Below are 18,373 nucleotides of genomic sequence, written 5' to 3'. Positions count from 1 at the left end.
AAGAAATATTTAAAACATATCAAACATGGGTTTCTACTATGCTGATATTTAATGTTAGCTAGTACTACAATATCATCGTCATAAAACGTTGCGTTTGTTGATCACCACCTCGTCCAAAATGGCTGGCAAAGAGAGCAAGAAATCGTTGCTCTCGACTCCGGGCGGAGGAAAAGTCGGCAGATCTTACGGCAGCACCAAGAAATTCCAAGTCCAAGAGCGGTACTTCACCCACCAAGTCTCTCCGAACGAAACTCTTCAAGGAATTTCCCTAAAATATGGCGTTACGGTGAGTTTTTGACATTCAAAGTTGACGTCCCTCTTCGACAGAATGTTGTAACCTAACCTTACCGTCCTGTCAAATATTATGTTGGCTGATAACATCAAGTTCTTGATTTGTATTTGCTGCGGGCAGACATAGCTTTGGAAAACTATATTTTCGTCACGTGATTAGTTATAATATTAGCATGTAATAGTGAACATTTTGCTCGCAAAGCTAAGGACGCCATTGGGTACAAATCGAAATTTGCTTAGGTAGTCAATTTGACATTTGCAAGCATGGTAAAGGTAAACATATGGCCGGTCATATGACATGGGGCAATATAAACAGTGTCGGCAACCGTTTAGTGCTATCGCATTTTATATGTATTTGTAGGGAAAATAATGAATATAAAGGCAATCAATTAGATTCAGGTATTTTTCTAGAGATGATTTGTAACTGACAGCAATATAAAGTGATGATATTTTATTTAGTTTATACCGTGAAAATTGTATACATGTACATGATATGTATGCCGTTTTTGTTATTAGTAGTAAAAGTAGGCAACTCGTGATTTGATTATAGCTTAATCAAAGAATGCATTACATGTATGTCCCTACATAGTGACATGGTCTGTCTAGCTTCAGTGGCACTTAAACTGGTGCGTCATATGATAAGCTATCTATTTAAACAGTTCCATTCCCCAAATGCCTTCCACACCACACATCCAACTCAGTGCCAGAATGTAATTGGGTTTACCGCATACATTATATGTGATCAGGCTGGCAATGGGACACATGTACATATTTCTAATTTGATTGTATGATTGTAATCTAGTCATTTTAAATTTTGGGGTCATTTTCCAACTCTCGAGTCACATGGCACAATTGGCTTAAGTACACCATTGGTTTAGGAAACCCTATCTACATTTCTGGTCTAAAACAAATATCAATGATTATGGTTCCTATATAACTAACTGCTATATTAAAAAGCATGCATGGTTTCCTGTTGATAAACAGTTATATTACGTGTGTGTGTGTGTGTGTGTGTGTGTGTGTGTGTGTGTGTGCTCGCTCATATGTGTGTATTTGTATGTCACTGTGTGTATGTGTGTATTTGTGTGTGTTTGTGCGTGTGTGTGTGTGTGTGTATAAGTGTGTGTATGTGTGAGTTTATGTGTGTTTGTTTGTTCAGACGGCTCTTTGCATGCAATCTAGCCTGTGCCTGGCTTTTGATAACGAAGCTGTGATTAGCGTGAAGACCAGAGTGCAGCAACACAAGCCAATTTGCTACTGACTGGCTGTCAGCCAAGTCTCACTTCAGACAGGGGCACTTAGAAGTTAGAACCGGACCTTTGGCTAGACAATTTCATGATTGTTCGCTGAACGCTAAAATGATAAAGGCGTTTCTTAGAAAAGCATTGCAAGGTAGTTGAGCGACAAATTGGGAGGATGGTGTAGATTTCCCCTTTTGCTTGGTATGGAGTTTAGGAGAATTGAAATGGGATAAGTTAACTTATTGAGGGGAGAAATTAGTGTCAGACAGGTCACAGTTGAAGACTGTGGCCACTTGTGACCTAGTACACTGAGTAGTAGCATCCCTGGTTAATCTGATTCTGTATTGGTCTTGATCATATACCCTCTGGTTTCCAGGTCATGGCATTTTTTGTTGTTCTGTGATAGGGTAGTCTTCATACATGCCCTGCAAAGCTTACTAGTACTAGTAGTCTGCTTTTCATTGCAATTACACTGACAGGTGGGACTTTTGCTTTTTGTGTTTAATTCATTATCAACATGATCATGTCAGAAGAGTAAGATTATTCTTAGGCGTTTATGCTGGAATGTGGAAGGTGTTGAACTTGCTTGTACTTAATACTAATTCACTGTTTGTTGTTGTTATTTACAGATGGAACAGATTAGAAGAGCAAACAAACTGTACACCAATGACAGCCTCTTCCTCAGAAAAACACTGAACATCCCTGTGTCTGAACCTCAACCGTCCACTTCCACGTCATTGGTCAATGGGTTGAGTCAGTCTGAAATTCTGCCCAATCACAGCGCAATATTAGGGTCACCATTCAAACCAACCAATCAGGACAGACCAACAGAAGATGGTTCAACCAATGGAAGTAGAGACACAGAATCAACCAATCAGACACCAGACAAAGATGAACCAGTAGCCAATGAGAGCAAAGGAGCAAGTGCAGCCTCTTCTGGAGTAACCAATCAGGAGGAAGCATCATCAGTAACAGATTTCCTAAAGAAGTTGGACTTGCAGATATCTGAAAGGAAAAGTGCAGTACAAAAACTGAGTGAAAATAAAAGGTGACTGAAGTTTTGTAATCTGTCCTATGGTCCATCTCACCTCATTTTGATGTAGATTTGAAACTAGTAGGTTTTTGAAACCCCTTTGACAATCTTATCATGTCTGTCATGCATGTTGTAGTTTCAGAATAAAAGACTTTTCAAGCGCATGTTTAACCTGCATGTTTACTATAATTAAACCTTTACATTTATTATATGTTATGAAGATGAAAAAGGTTGAAACATTTGTTGCATGCTACTGTAGGCATATTTTTCTGCATGGATGTTTTTTCCCAAGATTGATTTTCAAATATAATTCAAGGCTCGAAATACCCAACTACAATCTTAAGAAAAATGTTTGGCATTGAAAATATCTCGCAATTTGGCAAGCTAAAGCCCCTGTCACACACTTCCCGACCACTCCCCAAGCAAGAATGACACTGAATTGGGAGTAGCCTGGAATCCATCCTATTTTAGCTACAGTTCACTCCTCAGATCATATCCAAGCAGAATATGACTTTCCTAACTACTTCATATCAAAATTCATATTAAGTCAGTTGGCACAGACAACTTTTAAACACTGAAAATGTTGGCAACCTCGCAGACAAACTCCCAACCACAGAGGACCTTGCTCACAACAAACTCCCAACCACTTGCATGGTTGGGAGTTAGTTGGGAGCAATGTTTGCTACGTGTGACAGGGGCTTATAATTACAAGAATACAGACTTTGTATATGTGATTCATGATATATTGCAGACAACAGAGATAAAGTATTTCGAGCGCTGTGATTATTAACACCAATCGCAGAGTCTCCCTCCATGTGTTTACAGTGATTACGATCTTGACGGGTTTGCCTCAGCGTCAGCGGTGGATCCATGGTCAGCATCAAGTTACCAAAGAAGGAGAACCAACAGCACCGACGAACCCTCCTTGTACTTTAAGAAGTCCAAAGGAAGAAGGAAAGGCTTCTTGACGTCCAGTCACACCAGTGGGATGCTTGACCAACTGGACAAGGGAAACGCAGACGATCTCTTTCAGTTGTAGAAAATATGTACAGCAAACTCTAGACTAGTCAAGAATAGCCTTCAGATTGATAGTAGAAGTAGAAATATTTGTATTTTAGGATTGAAAATAGAGTTAGAACTGGATGGAGCCATCTTGGTAACGTGGATGAATATTTACATGTAGCTTAGTTTGCTCTTTCTTAAGCTTGTTATGTCACTTTAGGCCGTACTCTAGAACTGGTCTCAATGCTGATAAGTTTACTTCTCTGTGAATGTCAGGGTTCGAATACACCCAGTTGCCCAGTTGTGCAATGCAACCAAATTCGGTTTTGCGCATCTTAGTTACAAACTCAGTGCGCTACCTACCAGCTGCCTACCAGTTTTTTGGGCAAATACTGCATAAAGGGTGTCTTATGCTGAATCATGATGAGGAATTTATGCTGTTCTTTCAGCAATTTTCAATGACTACCTGCCTCGAATTCCAACTAAAAATTGTATATGAACTTATTTCTATTTGATTGCACAATTGGTCCTGGTTTAGATCATAATGTGAAACCCATGCCTGATGACGAAATCTATGAACTGTTTTCACTGCAAAAGTTTCTGGTTAAATGCTAACATTTTATCCGATTTTGTTGGGAATCCGTTGACAAAAAGATACAGAAAAGAAGATCATTATTGAAGACCATTTATTTGAGTTAGGTAAGTTGTTCGGGTGCCTGATACCAGGCTAGCTATAGGCTACAACCTAGGCTTGTACCTAAACTTGTAACCTGAAATTGTGATTGGCAACCTAGCTTTTGATGCAGTGGGCAACAGTGGGCAACCTGAAAAGGTATTTCGAACCTTGAATGTGTAGTGTTATGTTGACGTCCTCATGTCATGAAAGAGAAGGAGGGAAACAACAGAATTCTACATATTAGAATGACAGTGTTGTCAAATCAAACGTACAATGAAGCAGTTAGAAATTACAACTAGAGCCATAGATCTATGAATTGTACCTTGCTATGCTGAGATCAATCCAATGCCAAGTTCAAGTACAGTAAATTCTTTGACTTGTTTCAGATTTCTGTTTGGTAAGTTTTGCAGTTCAAAACAGCTAAATTTTAGTTCTGAGCCAATATCATTACATGTACAATGTACATAAACTGATAAAGCAGTCCAAATATGTTGTGACAAATCAAGCTCAATCAATCTTTCACAGCAAGACTGCTAAAAATATCGCTTAGGTAAACTAAAGATTTTACATATACGTAAGATAAACTAAAGATTCTACATGTACGTAGTATGTACAGCTGTATTATAGTATGTACAGTGCACTTTAAAATAGCACACACCGAATCTTAGATCTCTTTAGTGATGTAGAGTACTATGCAAACAAGGTGCCCAGGGTATGTGTAACCATTACAATTGTTGGCAGATGTTTGTGGTAGATACATGGTGCTGTGATGACCATGGTGAAGATGAGGCTGCACCAATTTTATTTCTTGGTTCTTAGATCTTAAAAATAATGCTAGATTGAAATTAACAATGAAACAGTCTGGGGCTGTACCTTGTTGCAAACAGTTTCAGGGAATACATGAGGTAAAATGTAGGTTTTTCTCCCAGCCCTCTGTTTTCATATTGACTGCCAGCTAATTTCTTACTTCAAAATGTCAGAGGTTCAAGGAAGTACAATGTAAATGGTTCTCATAGCCCAAACCTGAAGTAAGTTCAAGATGTCTTGGGCTTAAGTCACATACTTACTTATTCTCTTCATCCCATGTGGGACATAAGGCCACACCAATTTGATTTCTTGGTTAACGGATTTTTATTTTCCCCCAAAAAAATTGTAGAAAAAAAAATTCATGATTATTTTTTTCTAAAATTTTTTTTTGAGAAAAGAAACATCTGTTAACCAAGAAATTAAATTGGTGTGGCCTAAGAGTGACTGATTAGTTTCCGCCACTGTCTGTTTTGAGCTAATTATAAGGACTGAACTGCAACCAAGGTGATCCTCATGGCCTCTAGATCTAGATCTCTGGTCACATTGTGACTCCCTGTAGTTTTGGGATGTCCTTAAGATTGTTTCGTCTTCCCCTGTGGGGCCCAACAAAGGGCAACTTTGATGATACTGTTGTCTGACATGCGTAGCACATGGCCTAGCCATTTAGTGTCTTCTGATGGCTATTTCAGTAGACAGTTGTCTTGTGGATAAGGCTTAAGGCACACCAATCTAATTTGTTTGTTCCCAGATTTGAAAGATAATCCTGAACTAGGGGGAGATCAACCTAAAAACTTTGGGAAGAATGAGGGGAAGTTACAGCCGGCCCATGTAGTCAGGTACAAGATTTTCTTCCAGGAAGTTCATTTCGATCTCATGCCAAAATGTTTGATTAAAAATGTGTCTGAGATTTGTGTGGCCCTAAGCCTTCGTCCACATATGGTTGATTTTAAAGATGATGTTCCCTGTAGTCACCCAAAACTTTCCAAGAAAAAAAAAGGAATTAGTCATTTCACAATAGAATGTCTTATAACTAGGTATGTGCTGAGACTTACCAGCATACAGTATCCAACTTTTTGTAAATTTTTTTTTGTCTCACCAACATCATTGATTGCTTTCAGATTTAGTGAATTTTTGAGACCACTTGTTGTATCTATGTTATACTTAACTACCCACCAATATGATTGACGTATTGGGTCAATGGTATATTAATTCTCATTATTTGTTTGTATGTATGTTTGTATTATATACCTGGTAAACTGCATCATGGCGCAACACACCGGGTTTGTACTGCTGTACAAGTATGTAATTTTTTTGTACATCCATCATGAAATAAGTGCATTCATTCTCATAAAGTTTGCATATCAGCATATCATTAATTGTTGCTTCTGTTGTTCAGTTATACCTATTTATATATGTATGTAGGCTGCTGTACGTGTATGTAATTTTTCAATATTTTCAGCATATTTATATTGAGTTGAATGCTGCATTATACAGTTTGCTGATTATAACTGATTGGCTTTGATGTCTATACTCCTAGTTCTTCTCGTTGGCTGACTACATGGTAATGAATTCAAATTGAAGGTTTGTTATATGTTATTGTCACCATTTAGGCCACCCCAATACATTTCCTTGGTTCATGGACATTTTAAGGTATAAATTAAGCAAGACTAAAACAGAGGAAAACTTTGCTCTGTCTCCCTCCCTGGTGCTGTATGTATCCATGCCATACAGTCTGTTTTCATGTTGATTTCAGTTCAGTTAATTCTTTTTCAGTCTGAGAACCAAGACAATCAATTAGTGTGGCCTTAAGTAGTTTGATTTGAGATGAAACCCATTTAGTAACAGGGAATTCCTTAACCCTCTTCTTAATGTAGTCTATTTAGCCTCCAATTGCAAGCAGGCCCAATGGATTGCAAAGACCGTATCCGACTGGAAGAAGGAGCTTGTGTAGCAATCCAAAACATACTTCTTCTGCCAGTTTGATACGGTCTTTGCAACCAATAGATCTGCTTGGAGATGAAGTCTATTGGCTACTGATGTGTACCCCTTATCGTGGTAAACAGTAGGGAGGTTAAAGAATTAACATATTCTTGTACTATTCATGGCCAGTTGAATTGTAGAATGACAAAGAACTGTTTCGGTGAACGAAAATAAACATCAATGTTAATGAATGTATTTGATAAAGGAACATGTGCAATAAACGTGTATATCATACTTTAGTTGTGGGCTGTTGTGAACCTGATATTATTTAGATCTGCATATACTTTTGTGACAGTGTCAATAAGGATTTGTTAGCTGCAATGCTACTAGCCTGGGTGCCAGACCACCGTGCTCCTGGAGGTAATCCTTCGGCCGGGGAAGCAATTGCAACTCGCGCCGCCGCCACAGATAGCACACGGAACTCTATCCCTACTACTAGGTCTTCCCCGCCCAAAAGGGGTTATCATCGCATCGCGCGAAAGGTCTGGTATCCAGGCTACAATGCTACAAGAAGGTTATAAACTTCAGCAAGTTAAGAAGCCTGAAAGGGTACCATAGTGTTTCCAATTCAATGTGGACAATGATAGATGTATCATAGTCACAGGTATTGCAGCCATAGAGACTCTGAAATGTATTAGTTTGAAATATATTGCAGATTGTTCTTGTTGCCGGCATGCCAAAGTGCAAAGAAATATCTAGTTGAGAAATATCGTGAGCTTAAGCTCCTCGCCTGTTTATTTAAGGGTTATAATCCACTGTAAGGTGATCCTTGTTTGGTATAGGAACTTATTAATGATACATAACAGGAAATATGTAAGATGATGTGATCTACCTTACAGCACACAATTTTCATCGTCAATATTACATCAACTGGAGAACCCAAAGTCTGATGAGAGTGAGAGAAAAATATGTTTTACATCTGGACGTTCTCCAACATAATCATTTATCAGTCTTTATTTTCAAAACGATTACATATTCCTATCAATTTTACATCTATATCATTCAAAGCATCTTCCTCAGAGTGTGACTGTAATCATTGTTATGACCGTAATATTGTTTACACAGATTAAAATCAAGGTTGTCTGACTCGATGGTTTTAGGCTGTGAATTTGCATTGTACCAATGTAAATCAGATGCCCACTGTATTTGTAGGATCTTAACATACAAACAGTATTGCACCTGTATATAGAGATGATTAAATAATACCTGTTTTAATTCATGGTAGAAGTTATGTCAGGCATAACCAGACACGTACTACGTCAATCAAATAAAGTATTTTCTAGGCAATAGGGGCTGTGTTGGTGTCTTTATTCCGCACACTGTGGTCCTGTAGATCTAATATTTTGTCAGTTGAACGCCTTTACTACAGATCTTCAGGATATGTGGCCAGTACAAATCTCTTTCGCCTCTTCAAGCTATGCAATATTCCAGACTTAGCCTTGATTATCCTTGTTGTGTTCGCCCTTCCAATTAAGTGGCCTTGTTTCGAGGTTTTCCATTCGTGGATACTTTTCACAACTCTTTTGTCTGGCATCCCTTTAAGTGGCAAAAAAAGCTCTTGATTTTCTTTTGCGCGAGCGCGGAAGTCATCTACATATAATCGAGTCAATATGGCCTAACAAACAACTAATATCTCAAAGAATATCAGTGTTCAGAAGTCCTAGCCTTTTGGTATTGAACAGCTGTCTGTCAGAGAAATAAACAAACCTCGTTATTGTAACAAGCTTGTAGATGCAACCGAACTCCATGTTTATAGATAATGATATATCATGTATATTTTGTGATAAGAAGTGTACGGATAATGAATACGATTTGTTCTAAAATGCTCACTATAAAAGAAGAAGCTCAAATAGTCATTTCGAAGGTCTACATTTTTGACAATACGTCCGAGCTATTCTTCCTGTCTTATAAGCATCTTTCTCGTGATCTCTAAGCATCTTCAAATACAGACAAGTCCATCATTATAGATCTATAAATGACAGTTTGTGGCGACGCTTAACTAACTTTGTCTTTTATGAGATGCACGACGCTTGTCCGGTAGTTACATTTATTCATACCAGGGGCAGCAAAACGTTCAACCCACAATATTTGAAGATGTCCTAGTGATTGACATCTCATTGCCAGAAGCGTACATGACAAGCATTAAACCTGCCAAATTGCATATTAAATTACATTCCAGGGTATGAGCAATTACCTGTAATGACTTGATTGACACCTCTAACAAAACCCTGCCTGTTGTATTGTGTCTGTCTTCCACTTTCATCAGCAGTCGCCCATAACAACAACGTTAACGTTAACCAATACACGTAGAGCGCATGACGCAGCATCGGTTGCTATGGTACCATGAAACGGTAGAATTGAATTAACAATCTGTGCTAGAGAGACGCAGCGCGCACAGTCTGTCCCTCACCTCCTCATCTGAGCGAGCAAGAAGTCATACCCGGGCACCCGCAGACGTCCACTGTTCAACGGTTCCTCAAATCCCGCTGAAGTTCATCTCTCGCGCTGCATCAGAACGGAATACGCTCGACCATGTTCAACAACAGCTCTGTCTCTCCATTCGCTCCTCGAGAGGCGTCAGCATGTGAAAAGTTCGATGGGCAAACCTCCTGTCTAGAATGGCACCTGCAAAACAAGACTATATTCCAAGGCTACGTAGACGCGCAGGAAGCCTGCTCCATGTACGCCAACACGGAGGAGTTGGGAACAGCGACCGCCGTCATCTCTTGGCTACTGGGGATCCTCATCATCGTCGGCAATGCCGCTGTGATCTGGGGAATCATCAGAACAAGAGAACTCCACAAACCGCTCTACTTCTACATGGCAAATCTCGCCGTTTCCGACATGGTGGGAGGAGTTGGACTTCTGTATCGAACAGTAGACGAAGTAGAACTTATGAGAATGCGCAGCGTTATGAATACTGTAACCTTTCTGATATATAGTCAGGTGATGTCAGCGTCAGCTCTAGCCCTACTATCGGTTAACTCCTACGTTGCGGTAAGGCATACTATATACTTCCACAACCATGCAGCCACTGCCAAACGTGATGCATGTTTAGCTATTGTCTTCTCCTGGCTTCTTCTGTCCCTGATTGCTTTCTTACCCAGTATGGGTTTCAACTGTCTCGATATAGACACAACAACCTGCCTACTGTTTTACCACGTGGTTTTCATTGGTCTTGTAGCCACCATAGTCATCGTGCTGGTCAGTATCATATTGTTCATGAATATCAGCGTATTGGTAGCTCTGAAACAACGCCAAAAGTGAAGGTTTGGGCCACAACCACAAGAAAATGATCAGGGACAAAACAGAACACGGCAAGTTCAACCTCGCAATATCGCTCAAGAGGAGGCACTAAGAAAATTCCAGAAAAGTGTGCGAAAGGCGAGGACAGTCCTGGTCTATGTGGTGGCCGCATTCATTTTCTGGCTCCTACCTATTGTGCTCATCCCAATTTGCCTGAGTATGGGCGACGAGTGCCTCATTATAGCTAGTCCCCATGCAAGGGCCGTCATGATAACCGTAAACTCAGCAATCAACCCGATTGCAGGCATCATCCGCACACCAGACTTACGGGAGGGAATCTGGAAAACTATGGTGGATATCCGCCGGACACTTGTCACCATGATGCGGGCAAACCGCGAGAATCCGCAAAACGAACCAGCACCGGGAAATGCACCTAACCTGCCGGGAGGAGCCGCACGGGACACTGAACCGAACATACGGACAGAACAGCTCACCGCAGGACACAGTAAAGGTCCTGTCAACAAGGGTATGACAGAGCCGACAGTATCGTTCACAAAACAACCAAAGAGTAAAGATCTTGCTATTGTAGAAATAGACTAGATTGTTCATTGATTCGAAAACAGTCGGTATCCATCTCAAATCTTAACGGACGTTGTGCCTCTCTCAACATCTACATTAGGACAATTAGAAAATTGCACGTGGTCTAGATTCAAATGAATGAAATGCAGAAACAAAATGCATATATGAATATATGAATATATATATAAATATATATATAAATATATAGGTCAATCTATAAATGACTTCAACGTTGCTCAATATTTTTACAGACCTTGAGGATGAAGTGAAAATTTCCTTTCGCCTGTCCATGTCTATCATGAGAACGGCTCTTGTTCGGCAGTTACCTTTATCCATACGTCAATGCAGGGACAGAAACAATCTACGGAGCTTTTAAAATTGTTTACCCTGGGGAATCAACGTTGCAAAATACCTTTCAACCTTAAATTACCTCAACATGAAAAGATACCTTTTAAATTACACCTCATGGTATTAAAGACGCATGTGGCGATTTGATTGACACATCTAACAAAAGCCCCCCAGTAGCATTGGGTCTTTCCTCCACTTTAATTAAGGTCAGCATGTGTTGCTATGGCAAAAATCAAATAGAACCTGTAGAATAACAGCTTTTGTTACATCTCCTTGCTTCAAATAGAATAGATTAACAACCGTCGCGTACATTCTGCATCTTGCCTGTCCTATTTCGGTAAGAACGACTTCGCGGACGTCCGCTATAACGTCTATCTGGAAGCTTTTGTGTTCTCGCCTGTTTTTTCTGCATACGTACATATTGAGCATCAAGTAATAATCCAAATGGCTCCCCTAGACCCTATCTCTTGGATATAAGCATGTACTTCTTTACTTTACTGTACTTTTGATCTATACCAACTAGGTTTTCGTAAAATAAAATCATACATGAAATTCTCACCTACAAACAGACTAGTACATATTTGGAAATTAATTGACGACCGTCTATGCTCATTTTTACACCAAGAAGATGCCTTTTTGGAATCAAAATCTGGTGCTTATAACAAACAAACAAACAAATCAACATCCAAAATCTCATTATTCGTTTAGCAATAATCGTTATATATTATTATATACAGTATTAGAAAGTCCAAAAAAATTTTCTACACGCTTAGTTTTTGATACAGTTGTGGTTAGAAAATAGAAATTCGACAAATATTGGAGCTTCATCTTTTGGATTGACCATTACTCAAATTTCGTTGCCATGTAATTTCCAAGCATATCTACCGGTGGTAGGCAGTATGCATGTTCCAAAATAATATCCGTTTGCCCCGGTGGCAAATAGATATTGTTTCGTCCCCTGGATGCTGCCTGCCACCGGTAGATATGCTTGAAGATGAGTTGCCATGGTGACGGCTTTTGTGACACGAGGGTTTCTTCCACATGCGTTGCCTCTCTAATGATTTTAATCCGCGACTGTGGGTAAGCGTACTCATACGCAACCTCTCTGTACTAGAAACGTGGATTGTCCTAAAGTTTTAGGAAGAAACACACAAGATAGAAGATGAAGTCCTGTCCACTTTACTGTAGTTGTAGTTTATACAGTAACGATAGAATTTTTTTATCATATCATAGGAAAGTTTCGTTGAATTTAGGTCCAGTATTAAAAAAATCATTTTTCTTGTGAGTTTTGACCATACTATATTAAGAGGTCCATGTCAATTTATATTTTTAACATCGCAAAGTGATGAGAAGAAGTCGAACCTACGTATTAGAGTAGTTTTAGAACCAATGTTTTTGACCAGTGTCATTATATGTACTTTATGACGACTTTTGTATGCCTGTACTTAGTCCGACAGGGAATAAAAGTTGATTTATTATACTGTAAGACGAGACCAGATTCATAACAATTCAAGTAATATTTATTGTACATCTTAAGTTGATTCATCTGACACAAAAGTGATCTCTATCATACATGCCAAACGTATTCTAAAACACCCAATTTCTAGAATTAGGAAACGCATAGCTTGCTCGAAATAAAGAAATTTAGGAGTAACATAATTTTTCTGTCTTCTTTTAACTCAATACTTAACCAATAAAGCACCAAACTCAATATACAGTTGTATACAAACTACATACAAGTGATCCTGCTTTGAAATACCAGCCAGAATGAAATATCCGACTTTGTCAGACAGGTTGTTGTGTAATCTAAGCTCTAAACATAAAGAGGGAAGTATAATTCAGTTTAGATTTTTGTATCAATTTTGAATGATAAGCATGGCAATAATTCCTACTCTCCAAGCAGAGGTCGAATGGGCAAATCGTCACCGTTTAATGATATGCCGGTTTTTTTGTCGCTGAATGGGCTAGCGACAAAAAAAACACGGCATATCATAAAACGGTGACGATCTGCCCATTCGACCTCAGCTGCTTGGAGAGTAAATAATTCCTACGGATTTGCTGGCCACGCACAACAAGGAATGACCTACTTACCGGTACCACCTTCCTTGTATTGTATTAAGTCACACTGCAATGTTGTAAATATTGAAAATACAGCATATCAGATTAGTAAGAATTATATCAGCAATAATGGGAATAAATAAACTAGTACAGTATGTCATATAAGAGCAAACCGTGCCAATGAAGTCTGCTCTATATGGACAGGTGGTCCCTATAGACAGGATTCTTAACTTTTATGGATTATTTAGATTGAGAAATATTATCTAGCGACAAAAAAAAGTGGTCACATTAGCCGAGTGGTCAGCTGTACAGGTTTGATTGTAGTTTTAATCCTCAGCTTAGATATTTTTTCCGACTTGTCCCCCAGTCGTGGTTTCACAGGTACTAACACAGGATTCTAAATATTCTGCCCTCCCTCTTCGATTGTATCACAGATAGCAACGTTTTCTGACATTCCAGGTATTGTGGCAACGTTTTCTGACGTTCCAGGTATGTACGTGACGTTTTCTGACGTTCCAGGCGTGGTAGCGACGTTTTCTGACGTTCCGGGCGCGGTAGCAACGTTTTCTGACGTTAAAACACGTGTACAACCTGTCATGTCATAACATGCCTGCTCGCCACTAACACTCTTTGTGACCGATACATTCTCCATTCTAGAGTCAACATACGCGATCGTCTCCCGACCCGTCTTATAAAGCAACGTCTTATCGGTGATGTTCTTAGATGTGGGTAGATTAACTTCAGCTGCGGCAGCATAAAAAGTAATGGGGTCTTCGTTTTCGTTTTGTAGAGCTTTCCCTGGTGCAATTTCAAAGTATTCGTCTTGTATGCTATTGCATGCAGAGTCTGACGCTGGTCTACTTTCACCAGTTGCGTTTTCGTCCTTTATTTCACAGTAAGTGTGCCCCGACGGATCGTACACTTCTTCCTCGTTGATTTGGTCGTACAGATTGTCGTCTGTTTGACGGGATCCGGAGTCCCGCATGCTCGCTCTTCGTGACGTTTCCGGGGAACCGCCCTGATACATCGGGTTATTTTGCTGGGTAGACAGAGGAAAGTTCGCTCTCCTGTTCACCGGATTCTCATGACGTCTACGTCTCTTCACGTAACAAATCAAAACAAAGAAGGCGCACATCAGAACAGCAGAACCTCCCAATACAGGGGCTACTACTACTTGCAGTATGTGAGATGTCTTTTGTATAGTTTTACCTCCGGTTGGCGTTGCGTTAGGTTGTGTGGGAGAAAATAGCGATGTTCCTGCTACCGTGTTCACTGTAGTTTTTAGTGTGTGTGAGTTCAGTGTTACATTCAAGGGAATTGACGCTGTATTTTCCGGTGTGCCCATGGTATGGTTGAATTCCTCAGATACATTTACAAACACACTATTAGTTTTTACAGTTGGATCGGTATCATTCATCACAACAGTGTCCCAGGAAAAACGCGCAGTATCGTTTGCCTGCCGTTCACTACCGAAGGCGTCGAAGAACGAAACTTGTTTCTTTTCGTGAGTGATGACAAAGCAGGGCACGGTAACCATATGAGTATGTTCTCTGTCGTCGTCGCTATCTGAGGCAGCACTTGCAGAGTCGTTTATAGAAGCTGCAGTTTCAGAGTCAACTGTTTTTTGTTTTTTCAAGGCAGGCACCACCAAGGCGAGAGCCCCTTCTCTATCAGGAGCTGTCTCGCTGCGTGGTTCCAATCTATTCACTTGCAGTTCGGCACCGGATGCACCGTTCAAGGCCACGTTTATGCCACCAGCATTCCAAGCTTCCAAACACTGAGTCGACAGTGAGTTGGCGCGGACAGAGTCATTGCTGTTCGTTGCTATAACGACGAAAGGAGTGTACGTCGTAAAATGCCCCAATCTTTTTTCCTCTGGTAGCAGTTTGCATCGTGGGTTTGACTTGGTTGGGGCGTAGTTTTTGCTTGACAACGTGCTAAGCCAATCAATTGCAAATCGATTCTCATTGGCATCGTAATAAATATGTAGAACGATTCCATCCATCTCCAATCGTATCCACTGCCTCGCGTTGTCTTCACAGTTTTGAAGCACAATGTCCCATTGTATGGTATGGTGCTCGAGAGGCCTGCGCGCAATGCCGAGTACAACTATGTTTAGGTTGGGTAGAGCCAAGAGTGCCTCTCTGTTCAGACACTTTAAGTCGTTGCTACTCAGATCCAGAAACTGAAGTTGCTTCAAAGGCTCGAACGCATCGCGAGGGATTGTTTGGATTTCGTTACCGCGGAGGATTAACGTGTTTAGTTTGAACAGTCCAGTAAACCAACCATTTTGCACATGTCGTAACGCGTTACCCTCGAGGTCTAATGTATGCAAGTTGTGCTGATTTTCAAAACACAAGGGCTCCAGACTAGAAATGTAATTGTAAGACAGGGAAAGCCTTTGGAGCAACTTACCAATCGGAGAGTACGAAACGCCGTACCAGTTTTTAGGAATGTGTTCCAGCATATTGCCATCTAAATTCAAGTTTCGTAAAGCCAGGAAATTTCGGAACGCAGCGTTGTCTATCTTCTCTATCCTTGCATTGACAAGAAAAAGACTTGTAAGGGAGGTAGCGTGGAATATATAGAGTTTTTCCGATGATAACGTTCCGAACCAGAGATCTCTCAACGCGAGCCATTTTATCCGCGGAAAACACTTTCCTGCTGGAATGTCCACACGTTTGTTGTGACAAGAGACACACGCCCTCTCGTAGCTATAAAGGGTGGGGAATTGGTGTAAGGAGGTATGGCTGAGAAATTTGTCGACGGACACGCACGAAGTCAGTGTTTTCCTCTCGCACGTCGGAAAACACGGCTCGTTCGCGGAAAGGCCGGACCTGATTGATAAAGCGAAAATGAGCAGAAATCGAACGCCAATTTTGTAATGAAAATTCCAATGCATTTCGCGTGCACGCGTTATATGGGTTTCGTTGTATTTTGTGTAGTGTTACCGTCCCCGGGGCCAGTCCTTTGTAATAGGTATTGGCTAGAGGAGCAGACCTGACTTTGTGTCCTACGTACAGCCACTCGGCAAAAGAAGTTTAAAAAAAGAACGATTTTTCTTTTGCAGATCCTTCAGACTTCTTTGTGTATGAAAGAATTCTGATATCCAAATTAAGGCAATTTATTGCTGCTTTGCAGACAGTTGTTACCTATTGATAGAGGCTCACAGTTTTCAAAGAGCAGTGGCACGTTTGTATATACTTGTAAATGTTGTTGCTAAATATACCTCAAAAGAATTATTGATAATTCAGAGCTCTAGATCTTTTCTATGCATCTGTTGTTTCTTGCCTCGTAGCAAAGAAAGGTACGCAAAGCTGCAGGAACTCGCGTTTAAAACAACCAAGTCTTTTTACCTGACTTCTGGTTGTTGCTGAATCAGTTCGAGCCGGTTGAATGTTCCGAAGCGATGGCTGGACGCGGACGGCGCTCCTACCTCGGCTGCCCGCAGTACTTTTGAGACGTTGCCGCGACTGTAGCTGAGCCGGTCTGCTGCAGTCCACAAGCGATGACAGACGCAGCAAATACGCTCCAACCGTTCCAAGAATCTATTGGCCCGTCTGTTAAACTTTCCTTTCACGCTATTGGATTGTAGTTTGATCTTGTAGGAAATGTACATGTAGTGTCGTGTCGGTCTGTCGCTTCACAATATACTCAACTGAGCTGACCCAAAAGGAAGCCAAGCAACGTACGTACTACGAAGCCAGCTTCCAAACATCGAATGTTTTAAATTCGAAACCGCAGACTGATTTGTACATACTGCAGATGAAAAGATTACAACAACTGTTTTCAAACGCAGATTTGTTTATTTCCTCTGCGCGATTAAATGTTCGGCAGATTACGGGATCATGTTCAGTGCTTTGAAACTGTATTTTACATCTGCGTCATTATATGTTCCGTAGATGAAAAGATTAGATGAAGCGCTTTGAAATGTAGGCTTTAATCTCTGCTCACTTATGTGGCTGACTGAAAAGATCCAGGTAAGCCAGGTAGTCAGGCCCAGGTAACCCGCACACCTGTGGAACACAGGTGCCATGTGATTCCGTCTTAAGATTTCAAAAGTCGAAAAGACGAAAAGTGCTAAGTCTATGTAAGTCTCATCACGAGGCAATGCAAATAGGTCAGTGCTACGCGCGTGTACAAGACGTATACTAGTATTTTGTTTTATTCTACGACCCCATGATACAGACAATTGCAAGAGGAATTAAACTAGATTAAGTATTTTTCTGCTGTTGTCCTTTGTCTTATATATTTTTACGCTATATTCGTATCTATGATTCATATTCGAATTCTGTCTATATTTCCAGACGCATGTGTGGTCTAATCCTTGGTCGTTTCAAAGGCCAGTGGGTGGATCGACTTGTAGAGCGAGGAGCTTTTAAAAAAAAGTCAAAACTGTCCAAGAAGACCACTCAGGGGACCGATAAAACCCGGTCTATGTGCACATGCTTGGGTGAGTAGGGAAAATTATCTAAGGGTCCACCAAAAAGTGGTCACATTGACCAGGTGGTCATAATATAGAGGTGGTCACTTGTACAGGTTTGACTGTATATCAATATCAATGACAATGTGGTCGTTATGTAGTGGTGGTCACTTATATAGATTTGACTGTATGTATTTCGTTTTCGTCCTTTATCTTTTATTCTTTTTACGCTATATATGATTCATATTCAAAACCTGCATACATGTACAGAAGCACGCGTGGTATAATCCTCTGACGTTTCCACTAAGACCTATGGGTTGATCGACCTACAGCGCGAAGACTTTTTCTGTGGTAAGATGGTCGAACTGAAAAAAACTGTGGCGTCATAGTGGCAGGGTGTTTGGCCCAGAACCCAGAGGTCCTGGAGTCGAATCCGGGGTCCCTAGACTTGCGCTGTTGACGTTGTGCCCTTGAGAAAGACACTTGACACGAATTTCCTCCCTTCACTCAGGTGAAAATGAGTACCTAGTTTCGGTGAGAAAACAATCCTACGATCAAAATGAGGAACCCACATACATGTATATTAGAAGAAGCAAGAAGTGGGTAAATTGCCATTGTCAACTGCCTCAGAAGAAGACGCCAACCCCAACAAAGCTATAGCTACATCGATGAAAATCTCAAAATGTAAT

The 18,373-nt window shown here is 40.5% G+C and overlaps 1 protein-coding gene across 1 annotated transcript; it reads left to right on the top strand.

The window, feature by feature from the left end:
* Positions 1-89: 89 nt before the first annotated feature.
* Positions 90-3,760, top strand: LOC136425055 (lysM and putative peptidoglycan-binding domain-containing protein 2-like). Its single transcript, XM_066413807.1, has 3 exons — positions 90-286; positions 2,162-2,580; positions 3,391-3,760. Exons 1-3 carry the CDS (start codon positions 119-121, stop codon positions 3,602-3,604), a joined length of 801 nt encoding a protein of 266 aa, XP_066269904.1. The 5' UTR covers positions 90-118; the 3' UTR covers positions 3,605-3,760.
* Positions 3,761-18,373: the final 14,613 nt, after the last annotated feature.

Source organism: Branchiostoma lanceolatum, chromosome 19 (assembly GCF_035083965.1).
Source record: "Branchiostoma lanceolatum isolate klBraLanc5 chromosome 19, klBraLanc5.hap2, whole genome shotgun sequence".
NCBI lineage: Eukaryota > Metazoa > Chordata > Leptocardii > Amphioxiformes > Branchiostomatidae > Branchiostoma > Branchiostoma lanceolatum.
Note: the sequence above shows the minus strand (reverse complement) of the source record. Positions and strands in the feature narration are given on the sequence as shown.

What these genes read in the sequence shown, in the direction of transcription:
- LOC136425055 (XM_066413807.1), top strand. Translation starts at nt 119, where the DNA reads ATGGCTGGCAAAGAGAGCAAGAAATCGTTGCTCTCGACTCCGGGCGGA. An exon ending in CCCTAAAATATGGCGTTACG is followed by an intron (nt 287 to 2,161) that starts GTGAGTTTTTGA and finishes TGTTATTTACAG; the next exon opens with ATGGAACAGATTAGAAGAGC. An exon ending in AAACTGAGTGAAAATAAAAG is followed by an intron (nt 2,581 to 3,390) that starts GTGACTGAAGTT and finishes ATGTGTTTACAG; the next exon opens with TGATTACGATCTTGACGGGT.